The following is a 19,347-nucleotide window of genomic DNA, read 5'->3' as shown; positions in this document are numbered from 1 at the left end:
CATACTCAAACACACAGATACATAAGATTCAGACATATACACACACACAGACTCACACACACATGCACACACACACATTCACATACAAATTACATTGTACATGCAATACACACACTGATAGAACTTACTTCAATTCTGCTTTCCTTTAAATATTTTTAAAGATGTACTTATTACCGAAAGAGTGGTTATCAATGCTTACACTAATTAACCATGGGAAAGGTAGGTGATTTGCTTACTGTTCGTGCATCCCACACGGACAAGGTCTTGTCTGCAGAAGCGGTGAGAAGAGTGTTGGAGAAAGGAAAAAACTCAATGCTGTTCACAGAGTCTGTGTGTCCATACAAAGTATATCTGCACCGTTCACTGTGGAGAGGGATTAGGAACAATGGATTTAGGATCTTAGTACCAAATGTTTTTGCTTCCTATGCAATGCTAATAAAAACATCCAATGAACTGAAATATAATGTATGTGTCTTATACACACAACATATATATTTTGGATATTTATCTTTGGCATAAGATATCATAGGTACATCTTAAGATATGTCATTATCTTAGACATAGTGGCCCATGCTTGTAGTCTAGGACTCTGGAGGCAGCTTAGCCATGAGTTTTATCATGATGCAGGTTACAGAGTGACACTGTCACAAGTCATCAGAGGACAGTTTTGAAGAAACATTTTATAATCATATAAGCACTTTAAGCAATTAGTAGGATCAAATAAATTTAAATTACCTTTAAATAATGGAACCTGTTTTCGTGTTATTTCTATGCTCTTCTTGACATTTTTTCTTTAGGTACACACTGAGGTAGTGAGCCTTGGTCCTTGGTCACAAGCACTTTTACCCACTGTGGGGATTACTGATCATACACAATACTATTTATTTATTTATTTATTTATTTATTTATGTCATGAAATAACTACATAAAAATTACCTCCAATTTATATAATAAAAGAATTTGTTAAGAAAAATAATCTCCCACCAATCCCTAAGATCACAAACTTTCTTAGGCCACTATTTTTTTTTTCTGTGTTTCCTCAGCCTTGCTTCTACATTACAACCACACTTTTGGAATGTACTCATCTCCAATTTCAAGCCCAAAATATTCCCTTCCAATTGATCCATGATGGATCCAGGTCTTGGCATGTTAATGCCTCCTCTGGTAACTGTTATTTGCCTTTAGGGATGAGAATCTACACAAGTGTTTTTCAAAGTGTTTCATTCAGACTAGCAATATCAGCATCACTTGGGACTGGATCCAAAATGCAAATTCCCAGCCTCATCTCAAACCTATTGAATCAGAAACTCTGGAGTGAGGCCCAACAATCTGTTTTAGTAAGCACTCCAGGGAATTCAGTTGCATGCTGAAGTCTGAGAGCCATTGACTACTACAGGAAATGAGTGACAAGGAGAAGCCACTATGTCTTCACCCTTCCGCTTTCTGGATGGACTGTTCCTTAAAACAGGGTACACACTGAGCAGAATCACCTTTGTCTGTAATGACAGATCTTTTAAAAATAATGCTGTTCACAAACCCATTTTTAAAAATAGAGAAAGAAGAATCAGTAAATAAAAGTACTCAGAAGGCAGGAGTCAGCGTAGACACAGTAACAGGAGCATCAGCTGACCTCTCACTATAAAGCTCCTCTCTAGCTTTGCTGTGTCTCCTTGTAATTGTATGGTGTGAGCAGCAAAGCTGCACCAGACATAGAGACTGAATTCCATCCTGACCTGGACAAGAACCAGCGGGATAAGAGGTTAAAGGCTGGATTCCATCCTGACCTGGACAAAAGACCATCAGGATAAGAGGTTGAAGGCTGAATTTCATCCTTGAACTGGATAAGAACCATCAGGATAAGAGGCTAAAGGCTGGATTCCATCCTGACCTAGACAAGAATCAGTAGGATAAGAGTTCTCTGAGGGTAGCAGATTTCCTCCTTGGACAAAGGAAATGACTTAATGGAATGTACTCAGATGTTCAACTCATTTCTGCCATACTTTTACTGAGTGGGCAAATATAACATAGAAGGATAGGGCACCTTGAGCCTGGTGCCTTGGAGCTGTTACGACAACTTTTCTTCTCACTTTGTAAATTTGAGTATTTTTTTAAGAAGAAATATTAAGGTTTATCTGAATCTGATAATGGATTCAAGTTACTCTCCCTTTACATATTAATTGAAGTATTTTAATAACATATCAACAATAAAGAAATCAAATTATTAAACAAATTGAAGTGACTCAGTAGTAATTTACCTTAAAATGTAGGAGATTGCTTAATAAAATATTTGGTGTTTTTTCTGTTTGGGTTGTGTTTCTCGGAACTGAACCTAGGGCCTTCTGAATGCTTATTAAGTACTGTACCATCGGGCTACATCCTTAGTCTCTTGGCTAATGATATTTTAATAATTAAACCTGATGTATCAATATGTCCTGGTGTCTATGCCACAGCATATGAACTAAATTTTTATTTTTATAAATTCCATTTTAGAAGCAGGAAGACTCACATGTGCATTGTCTTGTGTTCAGTTTCACTAACCTCTGATCACAATTACAGCAAAGACCATGTGACCCATGAATCTAAATTGCTTAATACTAATACTTGTTCTATAAGAAGCATGTATCCCATCACCTGTGAGGTATACCAATGTATCTGAATATTTACAAGTGTGCTTCAACTTTACAGTATCGGATTTCTTTCATTTTTGAAAACTATATAATAGATTTTTGCTTTCTTAAATGAATTATCTTGTTTGAAAATTTAACTGCTAATTTCTAGTGATATGAAATGAATGAGTACAAAATTATTTTTTGAAATTTCATATTCTAATGCCATTTTTAAATATTATCAGAATTTATCACAATATTATCACAACTTTAAATATTATCATAATTGTTATAGCTCTAGGGAGAGAAATGATGCTGAGGCAGACTAAGGAAGAGAGGGTGAAAAACAGGGACTGATTATACATGTGGCAATGCTGTACCTGTCACTTAAATCACAACTTGATCATAACATAAACAAAAATAATCGAAAGAACTGATCAAAGTCAAGTAAATAACTTTTCAGTATAAGACATATCACTGTTTTATTTGCTTTCAGTTTTAAAAATTTTATTTACTGATAGTATGTATCCGTGTGCATATGTGTGGGTGTAATAGTTCTCTGTGTGTGTTTGTGTGTGTAAGGGGCATGTACGTGTGAGTGTAATGGTTGTATGTGTGCATGTGTGTGTGTGTGTCACGGGAGCAGTGCAGGAAAGGCTGTGGCAAACTGGTGAGCTTCCTGGAGATGGCCCCCAGATTTGCATGGCTGCAATGGGCATGCTCTTTAGAGGCATGGAACCCAGGGACTTCGTCCCAGGATTGCTTGTTGCTGTTGATATGCTTTTCCATGCTTGCTTGTTGCTGTATTTCTCATTCTTCTGACATGGTGTGACTGGGCAAAGAAAGACCCTTTCTGTTTATAGTTCCTTATGACCGATTCCTGGATATTAATCCACAATCTACTACTGAGCAAATCTCCTGTCAATCAATATGAAGAAGAACTTCCATGAATTAATGCTGTTTAGAAGAATTAATGATTTTACAGAATTCCTAATTTGATTCAAATAATTTTAGAATATTAGAATGATTGATAGAGAGTTTAAGGAGATTAAATTTCCCCCAAAAAAGATACAATAAACTTAGAATCAAGAATAGAATTTGCCCCTCGTCACAAAATACTAAGTAAAGGCTGCATGAAAAGGAGTTCAATAAACTTTTGTAAGTTAAAAGTACATAAATTACACTAGTAAAACATAGGCTTGGAACAGGTTATGTCAAGAAAAAATACTCATTCTAGGTCAGATCCAAGGACAAGGCCACAGGTCTGCACCATGATAAAGAAAGGTCGTGACCGTATAAAATTATTGTTTTGAATTTATAATGAGCTTATAGAGTGAAACACAGATAAAACAACTGTTTTGAACTTATTACCAACAACTCTGCTATAACATCCTCTTGTATAACATTTTTTATGTAAGACAATTTTTTCTTATGTAGAGAAATTTGTCTCAGGGGATATAAATGAATTTAAGGAAAAAAATGAAGTTCTTCGAAGCTGCTTGTAAGAGCTCTGTTCTATCCATCAACGCTAAATATGTGTGTATGTACATATGAATATATCTATACAAGTATGTAATATGTGTGTATGTACATATGACTATATCAATACAAGTATGTAATATGTGGTATGTACATATGAATATAAGTATGTATATGTGTAAAATTATTAGTTGTTGGAGCTCCCTTTTCATTTATGTAGTTCTCTTTCTTTTTACTTTTTTGTTGTCCCTTTATGAGTTAAAAGAGTTCAGATTTCTCACTGGTTACAGAGTGTACTGGCCCGAGCTAATTAAGTTTTGCCTCCATCAGCACTACTAGCAATAACCCTGTAAATTGCCTGTTATCAGCACTGACCCCAATTGCTGGCTACACACCTATCTGTCTTCCTCAGTTACCTGTGGTATCAAAACTGGCCTTCAAGATTTTGGTGCCTGGAATAGGTACCTACAGAGGTAAACTCCTTATTGTTTTGGTGTGGATAGGAGGTTCACCTAGGTTATGGCAGATCCCCTTATTAGTTAGGATAGGTGAGAAATCAGAATCTCTGTATGTTTACTCTAGACACTGGCTGTCAGCAGCAGCAGCCCCCGTCAGCTGCTGTCAGCACTGCTATTGCTGACTCTATACCTTGCTATCTTCCTCAGTTTACCTGTCATATCAAAATTGGCCTTAGACATGTATGGAAGGGGTGTGTGTGTATGTGTGTGTGTATATAAGGGGTGTGTGTGTATATTTGTGTCTTTATTTGTGTCTGTCTCTGTCTGTCTGTCTGTATGTATGTATGTATGTATGTATGTATGGTGTGTCTGTGTGTGTGTGTATGTGTGTATATGTAAGGAGTATGTGTGCTTGTGTCTGTGTGTGTGTCTGTGTGTATGTATGTATGTATGTATGGTGTGTGTGTGTATGAATGTAAGGGGTGTGTGCATGTTTGTGTCTGTGTGTGATATGTATGTATGTAAAGTGAATATGTGTGTGTATATGTATCATGATACATGTATGGTGACCAGAGGACAATCATATTGAGTCACTTCTTTCTTTCTCTCTACACTTACGTGTATTTTGGTGATAGACATTAGGCCAATGCTTGTGTGTTAAGTACCTTTACCCACTGAGCCATCTTGCTGGACTCAGAAATCACCATTTAAAAATAACTCATGACTTCTCAAACATGAGCTGGCCAAGGATGACAACAATAGGCATGTCAAAATGGGCAGAGAAAGTCCCAGGAGCCTTCAAACCTACACATGTCACTATTGGCAAACAGGAATGCCGAGAACAGGAGAAATAGTCCTCCCTGGGGAAAAGCACACCAATGGGTCATCCAATACCAAGTGGTCATTCTGAAAACATGCATACAAATAAGGTTATATAAAATAATCAGTGCATATTTATTTATTTAGGAAAATAAAGGAATAGTCAAAATGAAAACTCAAGTTAGAATTCTCTTCATTTCTAGAAGGGAGAGTGGACAAAAACAAAATCTGCTCTGATTTCCTCCCACCTGCCTTTTATTTTCTCATCCCAGCAGTAAAGTCTGAGGCAAACTCCTTTCCCCTGCCCTCCCTCCCCAGCCAATTGCAGTGGATGATGTTCTAGTTACTCACAACAGCCTCTGGCTCACTACAAACATTCAGTTACTATTCTAGATTTTTTTTTAAATGCAAGGGAAGGTTTTCTCCCATTTTTGTTTGTTTGTTTGTTTTGTTTTTCGAGACAGGGTTTCTCTGTGTAGACCTGGCTGGCCTGGAACTCTGTAGACCAGGCTGGCCTCGAACTCAGAAGTCCTCCTGCCTCTGCCTCCCAAGTTCTGGGATTAAAGGAGTGCGCCACCGCTGCCTGTCTATTTTGTTCCTTTGTTTTATATTTTGGGAAACACCCTTTCTGCTCCATTTTGTTTCATTTGCCATGCTTTCTGATATTTTTTATTTGTCGAGTCTGTATTATTTTATCTCATAGCTCAATTACACTTTATATGTTTTGTGGAGGGAGAGCCATCAATCAAGAGCTTTCCTTTCTATGTCAGTCATTCCTCATTCTTCTGTTTTCTTTTTACCTGAATCTGCTGTCTAAAAATACTTAACAAGATGATTTTGCTCTTTGAGTGTTTTATTTTGTAAAAGCAATTTAAAATCTAACATTTATGTAATTTTTTAAAAGTGCAGACTCCTTTTGTCTGAGTTCTTGGTTACATATCCAAGAATTCCATATACCCTGTGTTCTCCACTGAAATTGGTGTGTATCAACGTTTTTTCAATTTTTGTAGTTCTCCATATGTACTAGAGTCAGTTCTATATATTTTTACTTGTTTTCATATGGGAACACCTATATGCTAACTATTATTGACATGTTAAGGATGTTTAGATTAATTGGCAAGAAGAAGGATAATCTTCAAAATCAGATTATTGTGCTCCCTAAACTTTCCACTAAGTGTATTATTGACTTGATCACTGACACTAATTTCTACTTGTAGTTTAAATCATAGTATATGGGATTTGTTGCAAAACATCTCAGGTAATGAGCTCTACATTAACTCTAAATGCTCCTGACTTCAGATGACCAAAAATCTGTCTGTGTCATTCTCCTTTACATCTTTTATGGAATAATAAAATGATTTCCTAGGATTCAGACTTCCAACTATGATAGAGAAGAAATACAGTAATTCTCTTTCTACAAAAGAAAGATACAATAAGACCTACATTATTTAAGCCATCCTTTTCCTACTACTGAATTAAATATAGTACACCGTGGTCACATACTTGAGAGAAGGGGGGGAAACCTCAGTTACCTGCTATTTGTTGACCATGACTTTATGCTTTGAAGTAGGGCCTCAATTGAATCTCATGAGCATGGAATAGTGAGATTACTCTCTAGGTTTTAGAGTTTCTTGGAATTTGTACTGTATTAATTCTATGAGGAAGGGTCTGAACTCGGATTGGAAGTAGTTAATATGCGAGGATCCATTGTGAGCTTTTGGCAAGGGTCTAAATAGGATTTCTTCAGACTATGATGTGGTGAGGTGTAGAAGAAATCCCTGCTCTTTATCAACAACAGAGCAATGACTTGAGGGTTGAAAGATAGACTTCCCACTGAATAATAACACCAAAAGTGAAAGGTAGTTAACCACCAGAACTGAACCTTGCCTTCTACGTGAATACTACCTATATAACAAATTCATATTCATGGGGGATATCCAGTGTATATAAAAATTGCTATGCATACGAAGATATAGAAAAACATGAACCATAGTCAAGAAAAAGAAACAAGCGATAGATGAAACAGACCTCGAATTAATTTTTCAAAAGACTTCAAGAAATATACTTCAAGAATGTTCAAGTTTGTAAAAATATATGTAGTTATAGAGGTGTAGAAATTTATCTCTTAAATAAATAAAATGGATAAAGGTAGGGTCTCATGAACATTGAGATAAGAATGTAAAATAAAAAAAAATTCTGGGTGAACAAACTACCTGTTTAGATATTGCAGAAAAGAATAAATATCCATAGAGATTTAGTTATCAGTGTAAAAATATCAGATTTATCATATATGTGCTTGAGTTTTCAGAGAAGGGTAGAGTTGTAAGAAACATTTTCAAGAAATAATAGCTAAATTTGCTTCTAATTTAAAGGAAAATATCATAGTTCTGATCCAAGTTTAAAAAAAAAAAATCCAATAAGAGACAGAATGTACCAAGGCAGATCATAGTCAAAATGACAAAACAAGGCATAAAGCAAACAACAACAACAAATCCCAAAGTTGTTAGAGATAAAAGAAACAGGATGTGCAAGAGAACTAGGCTTCCAACGGCAGCTGACTTCTCATTTGAAATAAAGCAGCAAGAATTATGTTTTCAAAAGTGCTGGATTTAGAGATCCTGCTAAAATACTTTATTTATGAAGATGAAACAAAATTTCAGATCAATGAAAGTTGAAAAAAAATTGATCGGCAGGAAATCTTTCCTACAAGACATTCTGAATTGAAGTCATTCATAAGGAATGAAAATGGCACCAGGAAGAAACTTTAGTGTATAAAATGAACAAAAGCATCCGAGATGATCAATACATGAGCCAGCATAAAATGCCACTTCCGAATTTTGATAACTGACCAGTGGAAATATAGCAAAAAGTATATAGACACAAAACATAGCTTTTTTTTTCTAACAGGGGCAATTCAACCTATAAGAACTTTATCTATATGAATGTTATATTAAAATACTTTGTAAATATAGAATTTGCCTTTCCTTAAGTTAAAATTTCTACTGTTTATGACTGGGTCATCTACAGATAACCTATTCACTTTACTTTGACCAGAGGTGAGTTTCTGATGTGTACTGAAAGCTGCACTAATGTATCAATACAACAAATGAGTTAGAGGGCAGTTTGATGCTATGTTCATTTAACAAAATAATAAGAGTGGGTTCACATCTAAGACTATAAATGGCATATATGTGTGTGTCTTTTAAGGATCAGAGAACATCAAAGAAGGCAGGAACAATTGGAAGGAAGAACCAGTGACTGCTGAAGACTGGAGCAAAACAGTGTCTTCTGACTGTGATAGAAGTATTATAAACTCCCAGCCCCAGTGGTTACCTACAAGATCAGCACAAGATCAAGATCAATGTGTCAACATTCCAGCAAGGAGGCTAATAAGCCTTCACACCTAGAGAAGGAGCTGCTGCCTGCTGGTGCCTACTGGAGGAGGAAGAATGAGGCTTCTTTGAGGCTGTGGTACCAGACAGATAGCCCATGTTCCAGTGGATAACCCCATACCCATTCTTATCTTAACAGCACTAATTGGACTCAGTGGGTCATTTACAAATAAAAACAAAACAGAGGACATGAAAGTGGCAGTGGGTGGGAGGGTGGGAGATTGGTTTGAGAGGAGGTTGAATATCATCAAAATACATTGTTTCATGCATAAAAATTAATAAAATGTTATTTCTTTAAAAATGGGTTTTTAATTAACTTGGAAATATTTATTCAGTTGTATGTGTCAGTAACATGTTAGCAGACCTACAATATACATACATGTCTCTCATGTTGTCAACTATCTCTATGTACAACCTTAAGGCCTATTTTAGGCAAATGTGAATGCATGTACAGAAAGAATATATAATTTGGTAAACTGTACCCTGACCTATTAGATACATTTATAGTAAAATATTGCATACATTCATAACTCATTCAGACTTTGTCTTTTATCATTAAAACTCAATTCAATTATTTGGGAGTATATTCATTTCTGTTGGCAAGGTACAGACAAAAAGTCTTCAATGAAATAGCTCATATGTTTTCCCAAAGAAAACGGCAAAGTTAGGTCTTCATACAGTTCAAGGGAAGTAAAAATTGCTCAAGAGGAGAGGGAATCTAGAGAAGTCACTGGCTGAGGTATGGGGCATTCTGGGCAGGCAGCTGGAGAAAGGAACTCATGAGAGATTAATTAGCTGCCAGAGAAAGAGGGCCCATTCAGAATTCTGTAACGAGGTGAAAACAGCCTGATGTGACGGAGCATGACAGAGCAGGAAGCGTGGAAATGATTTCCATTTCCATAGAAGCGACAGCACTGGAGCCTGTGCAGTTACTCTTTCTCTCTCTGCTGCTTTCCTATCGTCTCAGAGGAAAACCTTAGTTCTCAAGCAACAGCTTTTTTTCTAAAATCTATTTTATTATTCACATTTCTTTATGTGTGGGGTGCAGAGATGCCACAGTTTGCTTGTGGAGTCCAAACTTGCAGGGTTGTTTCTTGCTTCCTCAAAGATCTCTGGGCTGGAACTGAGATCGGCAGGCTTGGCAGCATGACTGTCTTTTCTGACTGACCCATCTCCTCTGCCCACAAAATCCATTGCATTACTGGCTTCCTGTGTTTGGATCCTTCATTTCCCTTTATCACAACTTAATTTCCTTTTGTTTTGGATATAATTTTTATGATTTTGGTAACTGAATGGTGGTTACTTTTTTCAACTTTCAATTTATTGCAGAAATAATAAGTGAATTCATCTACTATTTCAGCTCAGTCTTCCTTTACAATGCACTTTCCACATATAAGACAAGTCTAAGAGGAAATCATTCTAACATACAGATGCCTTATGTCAGGAGCCTTATTTTCATGCATTTGAGTATAACTAATGTTTAATTTAAAATGACACCTTTTAAAACCTCAGGCTTTTTTGTGCATACAGATGAAAGTATGGCCAATGGAGTTACAGAACACCAACAAAAGGCTAGCCATCAGGATACTTTAAGAGGATCTGAAGATGAGACTTTGAATCTATCCTTGTTTTGAAAGTGCAATGTGGGCCATATGGCTGAGGATTCCTACAGGAAATGACTACAACAGACAGCTGAGAAGACAGACTTATGATGACCACCTAATCATTAAAGATTGTGTAAGAAATAAGAAACTCATGCAAATTGAGTCTTGACAGGATGATGGCTTGTCTTCTCTTTTGATCTTCTTTGACCTATAGTATTAATAGAGAAGGGGAATCTACCAGCTTCATCTTTCCTTTCTCTAACTTTTTCACTGTTCCTCCGTGAAGGGTGAAGGAAAGAATCTGGAATGCCTACCCCTGTTCGCATATCAATTGACTAGCAGAAACACAGTGCTTTCCTCTAATCTATAAAGAAAATACAGCCTCTGGACCCAAGGAGTCCCAGGTCCCATCAGCTTTCACTTTGAAATCAAAATAAGAGAGGCAGAGCCCTGGAGAGGAACACTAAGCCTGCACCGAGGTCCTCACATACCCTTTCACAGTAAATCAGCGTGTCCCACAAATGTCCTGAACACGTCTAACATCTCCCACCTCGGAGGATGGAGATTTGAGACAGAAACATCGGCTTCATTTTCTCTGAAGCCACCCTTGAATAAATTCATTTTTCCCTACCAAACTCCCTTTTCTGATTTTCATGCAAACTGAACCTTAAATTCTATTAAAAACAACTATGGGAATTAGTTATATTGTCTCTTAGGAAGACATGAAGTTTTACTATGTTAAATATAATTTAGCTAATAAATTATTATTATTATTATAAATAATATCTATCATGTGATTATTTAAAATAAGAATGTGATGTATATACATATATATATGAATTCATATATGTATATAAATATAAATTCAACATGAACATGATAGAAATAGCTAAAAGTCCCCACGTTGTGATTCATAACATCCATGGCTAGTGAGGGGTTTCCTACATCCTCTTGCTTGTTTATAAAACTTTATTTTTAGGCTATTTTTAAACCTTCCAGAATTCTGCACATTACTGGGATAAATTAAAATGATCCCAAAATTTTTACTTCAAAGTCAAGACCGTTTATTTAATGAAAGTACTTAGCTTTAGATGAGCAATTATGTAAAAAATACGTAATTACAGGAAAAAATTCTCTATTTGTAAATATGGAATTCAATTAACCATTTAAAGTAGTTGTTGATATCTAAATAAAATCTACTACAGAGCTTGCCACAACACCAGACAACTTCTTCATAATTCATGGGATGGGGAGTGAGAATCAAATTCTCTTAGAGCATTGCTCAAGCAAGTTACTGGTCAAAACTGTGAACAGCAAGCATGTAGAGGTAACATCTAGTCTATGGCCATAAATCTATATTATTACCAACGACAGAGAGATTCCTGATAAACTTATATCCAGTGAGATCTCTGTATTCAAGGATTGTGTATCCACGGTTTAAACAAGCAGGGGTTGAAAGGGCTTGAAAACGATTGCACATATAATGGATAGCAATATGTTTCTTATATGAACAATACAGTCTAACAATTATTTATGTAGAATGCACATTGTTATTGGGGGGCTTTTGCTGAATTCCCTTGAGGTTTAATTAAGACACAGAGACATCCATATAGTTTAAAGCTGTTGGCTTTTTGCTGGGTCAGTCTCTCAGTTAGCATCTAACTTAACCTTTCTGACCATTCTGTGTCTCCATGTGATTCTTGTTTCTGCCTCCCAGCTCTGTTTTGTCTCTCTTCTGCTTCCTTCTCAGTCTCTCTAAGTCTGCCTGCATCTCCACCTCCCAGGAATTTCTGCGGGCATTTCCAGCCCTGGCTCAGGCTGCCAGCTCTTTAATATGCAAAAAGCCACATTCCTACTCAACCAGTTGGCTGGGGAAGGTCACAATCCCTCCCTGCATCCGGTTCCAAATAATAATTGAAAACTCAAGGACATAGTTTTTCATAGCTAGAAAATACAGTATTTGTGGGTCAGTCCAATCCATTGTATTATATATCTTAGGTTATCTAGAAACAATTCAAACTATATCAAAAGGGAGGCGAATGTGTAGTTAGCCACTATAGACAGTTTATTTACTGTGACAAAGGACCTGACATTATAACATACAAAAGTAGAAACTTTAGCTTTGGCTCAAGGTTTCGTCTCATCCTAGAAGCTCATTGGATTGCCTAGAGCCTGAAGTGAGGTTGATTTTTATGGGGACTGGGGATGGGGGAGAGAAACATGGTGAAAGAGGTTGTTCACTTCAGGACAGTCAGGAAGTAGGGAGGGAGGAATGAAGAGAGAAAGTGGGAGCAAGATCGAGAGAGAGTGTGCTTTCTCCTTTAGCCCTTTTATTTGATCTTGGTCGTCAGCTCACCAAATGTCTCTGCCTGCATTCAGCATAATGTCTTCCCTCACTTCATTGTCTGTGGTGTCACCCTTAGCAGTACAAACAATCCAAGAGAAATTTCTAACCTCCTAGATCAATGCTTCTCAGTCTTCCTAATGCCATGACCCTTTAATACAGTTCCTCATTTTGTGGCAGACTCTAACCATGAAATTATTTTTGTTGCTATTTCATAACTGAAAATTTGCAACTGTTATGAATCATAATGTAAAAAAATCTGTGTTTTCCGATGATGGTCTTTGGCAACCCTTATGAAAGGGTCCTTTGACCCTCAAAGGGGTCCAGACCCATAGGTTGATATCTGCTAGATGTTCTAGATACTTCTTAATTCAGCCAAATGGACAATCAAGAGTAACAATTATATATGTCAAAACTGTCATTTTATATAAGAGATTTGAGTGTCTTCAGATTTCTGTATGAAGGTAGAGATGAGAATCAGGTGGAGGCAAAAAAAAATTCAAATTAGCATACATTGAAAGCAGTAAGAAAAAAAATGGAAGCAGAAAACCAGGAAGATAGAAAAAAATCAAAGTGCAATTCAAGGCAAGTTAATATAAAGGCCAAAGCAAGTAACTTTATAACAAGGTTGTCTGTTTTACAGCACAGTTATGATGACAGTTCTTGCTCGCTGGTCTAAGGAAATGAACACAAGGATGCCAAATCAAAGCAGCTCTCATTGCTTGTGACTTCAGAGTTGCATGTTTCAGACTTGCTGACATTTATTTGTAAAGCAAAGATTTCTATTTGACCAGACTCTAGCCAAGGGTGCCTGAAACCTCTTCAAAACTAGTTTCATCTTTGAAACTAGTATCAGGAATATGGTTCCACTCAATTTTCTATCACAAAAAGACTTAAATTCTAATCTAGTTTGCAAGAACTCAAGGCTTTCGTAGATGGTCTTAACCTTTTTCAAGTGCCTGCTTGAGGAATTTCAACGCTGTTAAAGAGTTATTGTTCATTCAAGCCAAACTTTGATAAAACTTTCATAAAAGTTTACTAAAAGGGTTTACAGTTCTCAGTATTTCTGAAGTGTGTGTGTGTGTGTGTGTGTGTGTGTGTGTGTGTTTATTCTTCTACAACTCTGAAGTATTCTTATTAAAGGCTCACCCTTTAAAGTATAGTCACCAGCTAACCCTACCTGGATAGGAGTAATAAGTTATAGTGTTATACTGCTCAGCACAGTGACAATGAATCAAGATAACTAATTGCTCATTCAAGAAAAAAATGAAATGACACACATTTGAGGAAATGGATATGCTTATCCACTTTGAACATTGTAAAATATATATACACATTGAAATATCATATGGCATCCAAAATATATATAATAATTGTGTCTTCTTAAGAAGTAATCCTCAGAAAGGACAGAGACCTTCAGGCTTAGCTGGAGTAGAGAAGTGTTTACTCTAGCTAGGCTTTTAGAGTTTTCACTATCCTGACTCGACAGTCAGTCTCTGCTCACTTCTTCTATTATCCTTTTTTCCTAATACACTCTTGAAAACGTCTATATAAAACACAGTAGAGCTCAGCTCCGGCAGGAGCCTCTTCCTTCTGACAACAGTATACTACTGATTGCTACATTAATGAATGTCCAGCTGTACTTATCTTTGACAAGGAATTAACTCCAAAATCAATACCTGTTGTACTCCTGTGGTCATTTAAAGACATGGACATGAATACAGTAGTGAAAGCTTTGTTTCAATCTGGCCAAACTAGGCAGGTCTCTGCCTTCTTGTTTTGGCTCTCATTCTGTTGACTCCTTAGTAGCTTATTTTGTGCCAAGTTTTCCCTTCTGTTTCTGCTTTTTCATTGGTGATTTCACGATTTAGAATGAGCACAGTATGGTAATGGGATGCTGCCTGGTCTTTTCCAAATCTGCAAAGGCCGTGATATCACATGTGTTAGGTTAACTTCATCCACATGAAGTTATAATGCTGCTATGTGGGATTAATGTCAACAAGTCAGTGATAGTCATTAAATAAGCTACATTTAAATATAAATGTTTAAAAAGCAAAGTATGTGTTGATTAGTTAATAAATCAGCTGATGGGAAACTAACCCCCATTTCTCCTAAAAGCAATAACTTACTAATTCAGTGCTTTAACTTCAATTACAGAAATTAGCTGCACTTGTAATACCCTCGCCTTACAGAGGAAAACGAGTAAGAACAACAGTCGGGATGACTAGTGAGGGCAGAACTTTATCCCAAATCATTGATTTAGGATCATGCATTTTACATCACTGACAGTAAGTCATCAGTGCCCACTTGGGGCCTGATGACATGAACAATGGATGAAGTTATACAGTGCAGACAGAAAAAACAACACCTGCTAGAGATTATCTAAATATGCTTTCACCATTAGAAACAGTTCAGTGCTTATAGGTAAAGAAACATTAGCTCGGAATTAATTTATGCTAATCCATTCTCTACAATGTGTAATAGTCAAACACACAACAATTAGAAACATTTTTAAATTTATATAAAGTGGTCATTGATCTAGAGAAATATGTGTACAGGATCACAAGACACACTGGTACACTCCCTTCCCAATTCTGGTTCAAGGAGTTCCCATCAGTACTCTAAGATTTACCACAGTGAGATTTTTGCTGATAGGGTTAGCAGATGCATCAAACCAGAACTTTTATTTTGACAGTAGAGCTAAAAATCACAGTCTATTGTTGACAGTAAATTGATTCCTTTCATGAGTCAACTTGACTGGGAATGCCTAAATAGCCAGTAAATATTATGTTATGAAATTTTTTTATAGCAAATTTGGATTCAAATCAGAAATGAGTGTAAGCAAGTCAAAGTGTGAAAGCCACACCCAATCCTTCAAGGGCCAGAACAGAATAAAAAAGAAATGACATGAGGTTGTACTCTGTCCCCAATGTCCATCACACAGCAGAAGGTCTGATTCTCATAACTTTGGTCTTGGACCAAGACTTCCAGCAATGACACCCAGGTTCTCAGTCCTGGGGTTTATATTGGAAGAATGTCACAAACTTTCCTGGGTCAGTGGCTCACATACAGAAGACTGAACAATTTCCCAGCCTCACGATCACATGGGTCTATCAACATAATGCATGTGTTTCTTTATATCTATATTCACCTTATTGTTTGCATTTCTTAGGAGAAATCTAATATAATCCATTTTCCTAGAATTTATTTCCTTTGTATTTATACTACTTAAAAATGTTTTCTTTTAAAAAATATTAACTAATAATACATCTTATGTTGTGTTAATTTTAAGGTGGTGTTTGTTGCCTTTCTTACTTTATTCCATTTGCTTTGCTTTTTAAAAAAAAACTCAGTCCAAAGTGAATCATAGGCAGAGTCATAGTGACCTGTCCCCTGAACCTTCACCCAGCTGATACCTTGTTCTGAAAGATATCTGTACCCTCCCTGAACACTCACACTCTGGTGTCATCCCATTCCCCACATCCTGCCTTTTTGTGTTTATAACCCCTGTGTGAATAAGTAAAAATTACTATTTGACTTAAAAATAAATTAAAAAATAAAATAAAAAAAAACTCAGTCCATATTGTGACCTATACAAATTCATAAGAGGATAACTATGTCACCCTATTAGTGATGAAATAGCAAACTATTGGTTTTGTCATGGGATGAAAACCCTTTTATCTCTTTCAGGGCTTATTAGTTACTCTCTGAAGCAACTAGTTGTGTATGTATTTGATATTCTGTACTTTATACTGTTATAAAACAACTATTATAAAGGAGAAAAAGAGCCAGAAGTACAATATCACATGGCTGGGTTGATTCTGTTGCTCTGAGTTTTTAAACATTGATAGATTTAGTAAAATGTAGAACCTGTTTTGTGATGTGGCACTGTAAAGGTGACCCTTCATGCTGCGCCTGAACCTGAAGAAGAGTAAGTGAATGTCAGCAGCATCTGGGTGGCTTTCTCTTGTTTACAAACTTAGATCAGTTTCAAAACAACAACAGAAAAATCACCAGCCTTGGGAAAAAATGCCAAGATTTTAATCCATCAAATAGCCACTTATTGTCTAGAAGGGCTGTTTGAAGCACATCTTACATATTCTAATTGGTAGCTGCAGAGATGGCTCAGGGATCAAAGTCAGGACCCAAGTTTAGTTCCTAGCTCCCATGTTGAGTAGCTTGAAAATGTCTGTCACCCTAGCTCCAGGGGATCAGATGCCTCTGTGGGCATCTGCACACACACACACACACACACACACACACACACACGCACAAGCACACATACACACACACCCCTAGAGTTAAGAACCATAACTATAAATTCTTTTTTTGTTGTTGATAATTTTTTTTTATTTTTATTATTATTATTATTATTTTTAAAATAAAATTGTAACTTTTCCTTACTCATACAGGGGTTATAAACCCAAAAAGGCAGGACATGGGGAAGGGGATGACACTGGGGTGTGGGTGTTCAGGGGGAATACAGATATCTTTCAGAACAGGGTATCGGCTGGGTGAAGGTTCAGGGGACAGGTCACTATGACTCTGCCTATGACTCACTTGTCCTTATCTAAGTTGGTATTGTCTGCCCAGGCTACCTATTTACAAGGTCTATGACTACTCAGGCTGGTAAATTTCCACAAAACCTGCCTGTTTACAATAGTATGATTTTAATTAATTTTAGTTTTAACTCTAAGTTGATAAAAGATGCAATTTTAATATTTTAATTAAAAAATATATTTTAGAAATATATAGAATGTATAGAATGTTTAGAAATATATAGAAATGGTCCCTGAAAGTAAAAATATTATGTTGGAGATAGAAGCAAAACAAACAAACAACCACCACCAACAGTAACAACAAAGCCCACAACAACAAAGACATCATGAAGACACACAAAGAGAGACAAACTGGGGGTTGGCAAGATGACTCAGTGGATAAAGACATTTGCCACTAAGCCTGGTGACCTGAATTCAAGTCCCAGCTCCCACATGGTAGGAGAAAACTGACTCTAGCACACTGTCCTCTGACCTGTACAGACAGGTACAAAGTGGCCATACAATGAATAGATGTAATAATTTTTTAATTGAGCATAATGCTGTAAATTTAAAAAATAAAATAATTTGCAAAAATTAAAAACAGGAAAAACACATTTTAAATCTTTCATTTAAGCTTTTTTTATTTTAAATCAAGTATTTGAATTTACTGGGCTCACAAGAAGCCGCATTCATGGATAGACACAGTGAATGCCCTCTCCTTCTGTAGCAGTTCTTTGAATGTGAGCTGAATGTGGAAACACAAACAGGAGGAGGAGGGGGAGCAAAGGTAAGTCTCCAGTCTCCGTGAGAGAATGGAGAACTTGAGTAAACAGTGGCTGAAATAAGTATTAGGTAATCCAAGGATTGGAGTGGAGAGAACAGATCCTTCATCCCAGGTGTTTCCTCCTGCTCAGAGCAACCACTAAAAGCAGGGGTGATGATGTGGGTGTGAACAGTCCCAGAGCACCCATCACTCTCTCTGTTCTGTTCCTTCATTCCCTCACTACAGCAGTCACGTGTCAAGGATCATTGATTTTCTTCAGTATATTTTCTTGCCGTTGCCTGTCCTGCTTTGAGCTCAGTTAATAAAGACAGCACCATTAACTGTTACTGCATCTAAATACATAATAAGACAAAAATAGCACGGTTGAAAATTAGTTCTAATCCTTTAATTCAATCAGTAATCTGTGTGTCCCAACACTAAAGGTCCTTGTTCCCAACTGGTTTTGATCCATCAATAGAGATGCCAGCGGCCAATGGCTAGGCAAAGGAAGACAGGAAGATGGGGTGGGACCCTTTAATACCCTCCACCCATGCCCCATTGGTTCCAAGAAAGCATCTCTTGTAAAAAGCAGTTCCTGATTGGCTGCCATTGTCTGTACCAGCAATCCTTAACTCAGACAGTCCTCAATTAGGTCCTCTTTCAGGAGATGCTTTTGTAGGCTGCACGACTCCTGGCGTTTATGTAGAGGTGTTATGAATCAAATTAATTTAAAGCACTGGCAGTTTCTGTAGTTCCTGTAATTCCGTTGTTTTAACTGATATAGTAGTTTGTACACTCCCTCTTCTTATCCACCTCTTTCCTTACTTCCCATGTTAATACCGTCTGTGTGCTATATCCTCAGCCCTCAGCCTTTCACTTTTGCGGTAATAGGTACACTTAAATATCAACCATATTCACAACTGCTAGGAAACGGCAACAACCTAAATGTCTTTCGGTTGATGAATGGAATAAGAAAACATTGGACGTTTACATTGTACATATACCACGCAGCAGCGAAGAAAACGATTATTAAATATCAGTACATTTATTTGAAGACAAATGACTTAGTATCTTAAGTTAAAATACAAAACAGCGGATTCTGGGTTTGTGTACTGGAAAATAACTATCTTTCTTTGGAGATTATGAAGGTCAGTGAGTTGAATGTTTTCTCTGGGCTACGTAGCAGTGAGTTTGGGCTATACTGCTTTGGCTCCTGGCTGGTCACACGCAGGAGCTATCCGGATTTGCGAACGGAAGACACACAGACACACAGACACACAGACACACAGACACACAGACAGACACAGACACAGACACAGACACAGACACAGACACAGACACAGA

The 19,347-nt window shown here is 36.8% G+C and overlaps 1 protein-coding gene across 1 annotated transcript in view; it reads right to left on the bottom strand.

Annotated features, from left to right (window-relative positions):
* Spag16 (sperm associated antigen 16) overlaps nt 1-19,347 on the bottom strand; it is a 479,924-nt gene that overhangs the window by 347,911 nt on the left and 112,666 nt on the right. The window contains exon 3 of the mRNA XM_028760730.1: nt 237-363. Within this exon, the coding sequence (XP_028616563.1) occupies nt 237-363 (127 nt within the window). The remainder of the gene's footprint in view (nt 1-236; nt 364-19,347) is intronic.

Source organism: Grammomys surdaster, unplaced genomic scaffold, assembly GCF_004785775.1.
Source record: "Grammomys surdaster isolate TR1022 unplaced genomic scaffold, NIH_TR_1.0 126546, whole genome shotgun sequence".
In the NCBI taxonomy this organism is placed as follows: domain Eukaryota; kingdom Metazoa; phylum Chordata; class Mammalia; order Rodentia; family Muridae; genus Grammomys; species Grammomys surdaster.
The sequence above is the reverse complement of the archived record's forward strand: the minus strand, read 5'-3'. Positions and strand labels throughout refer to the sequence as shown.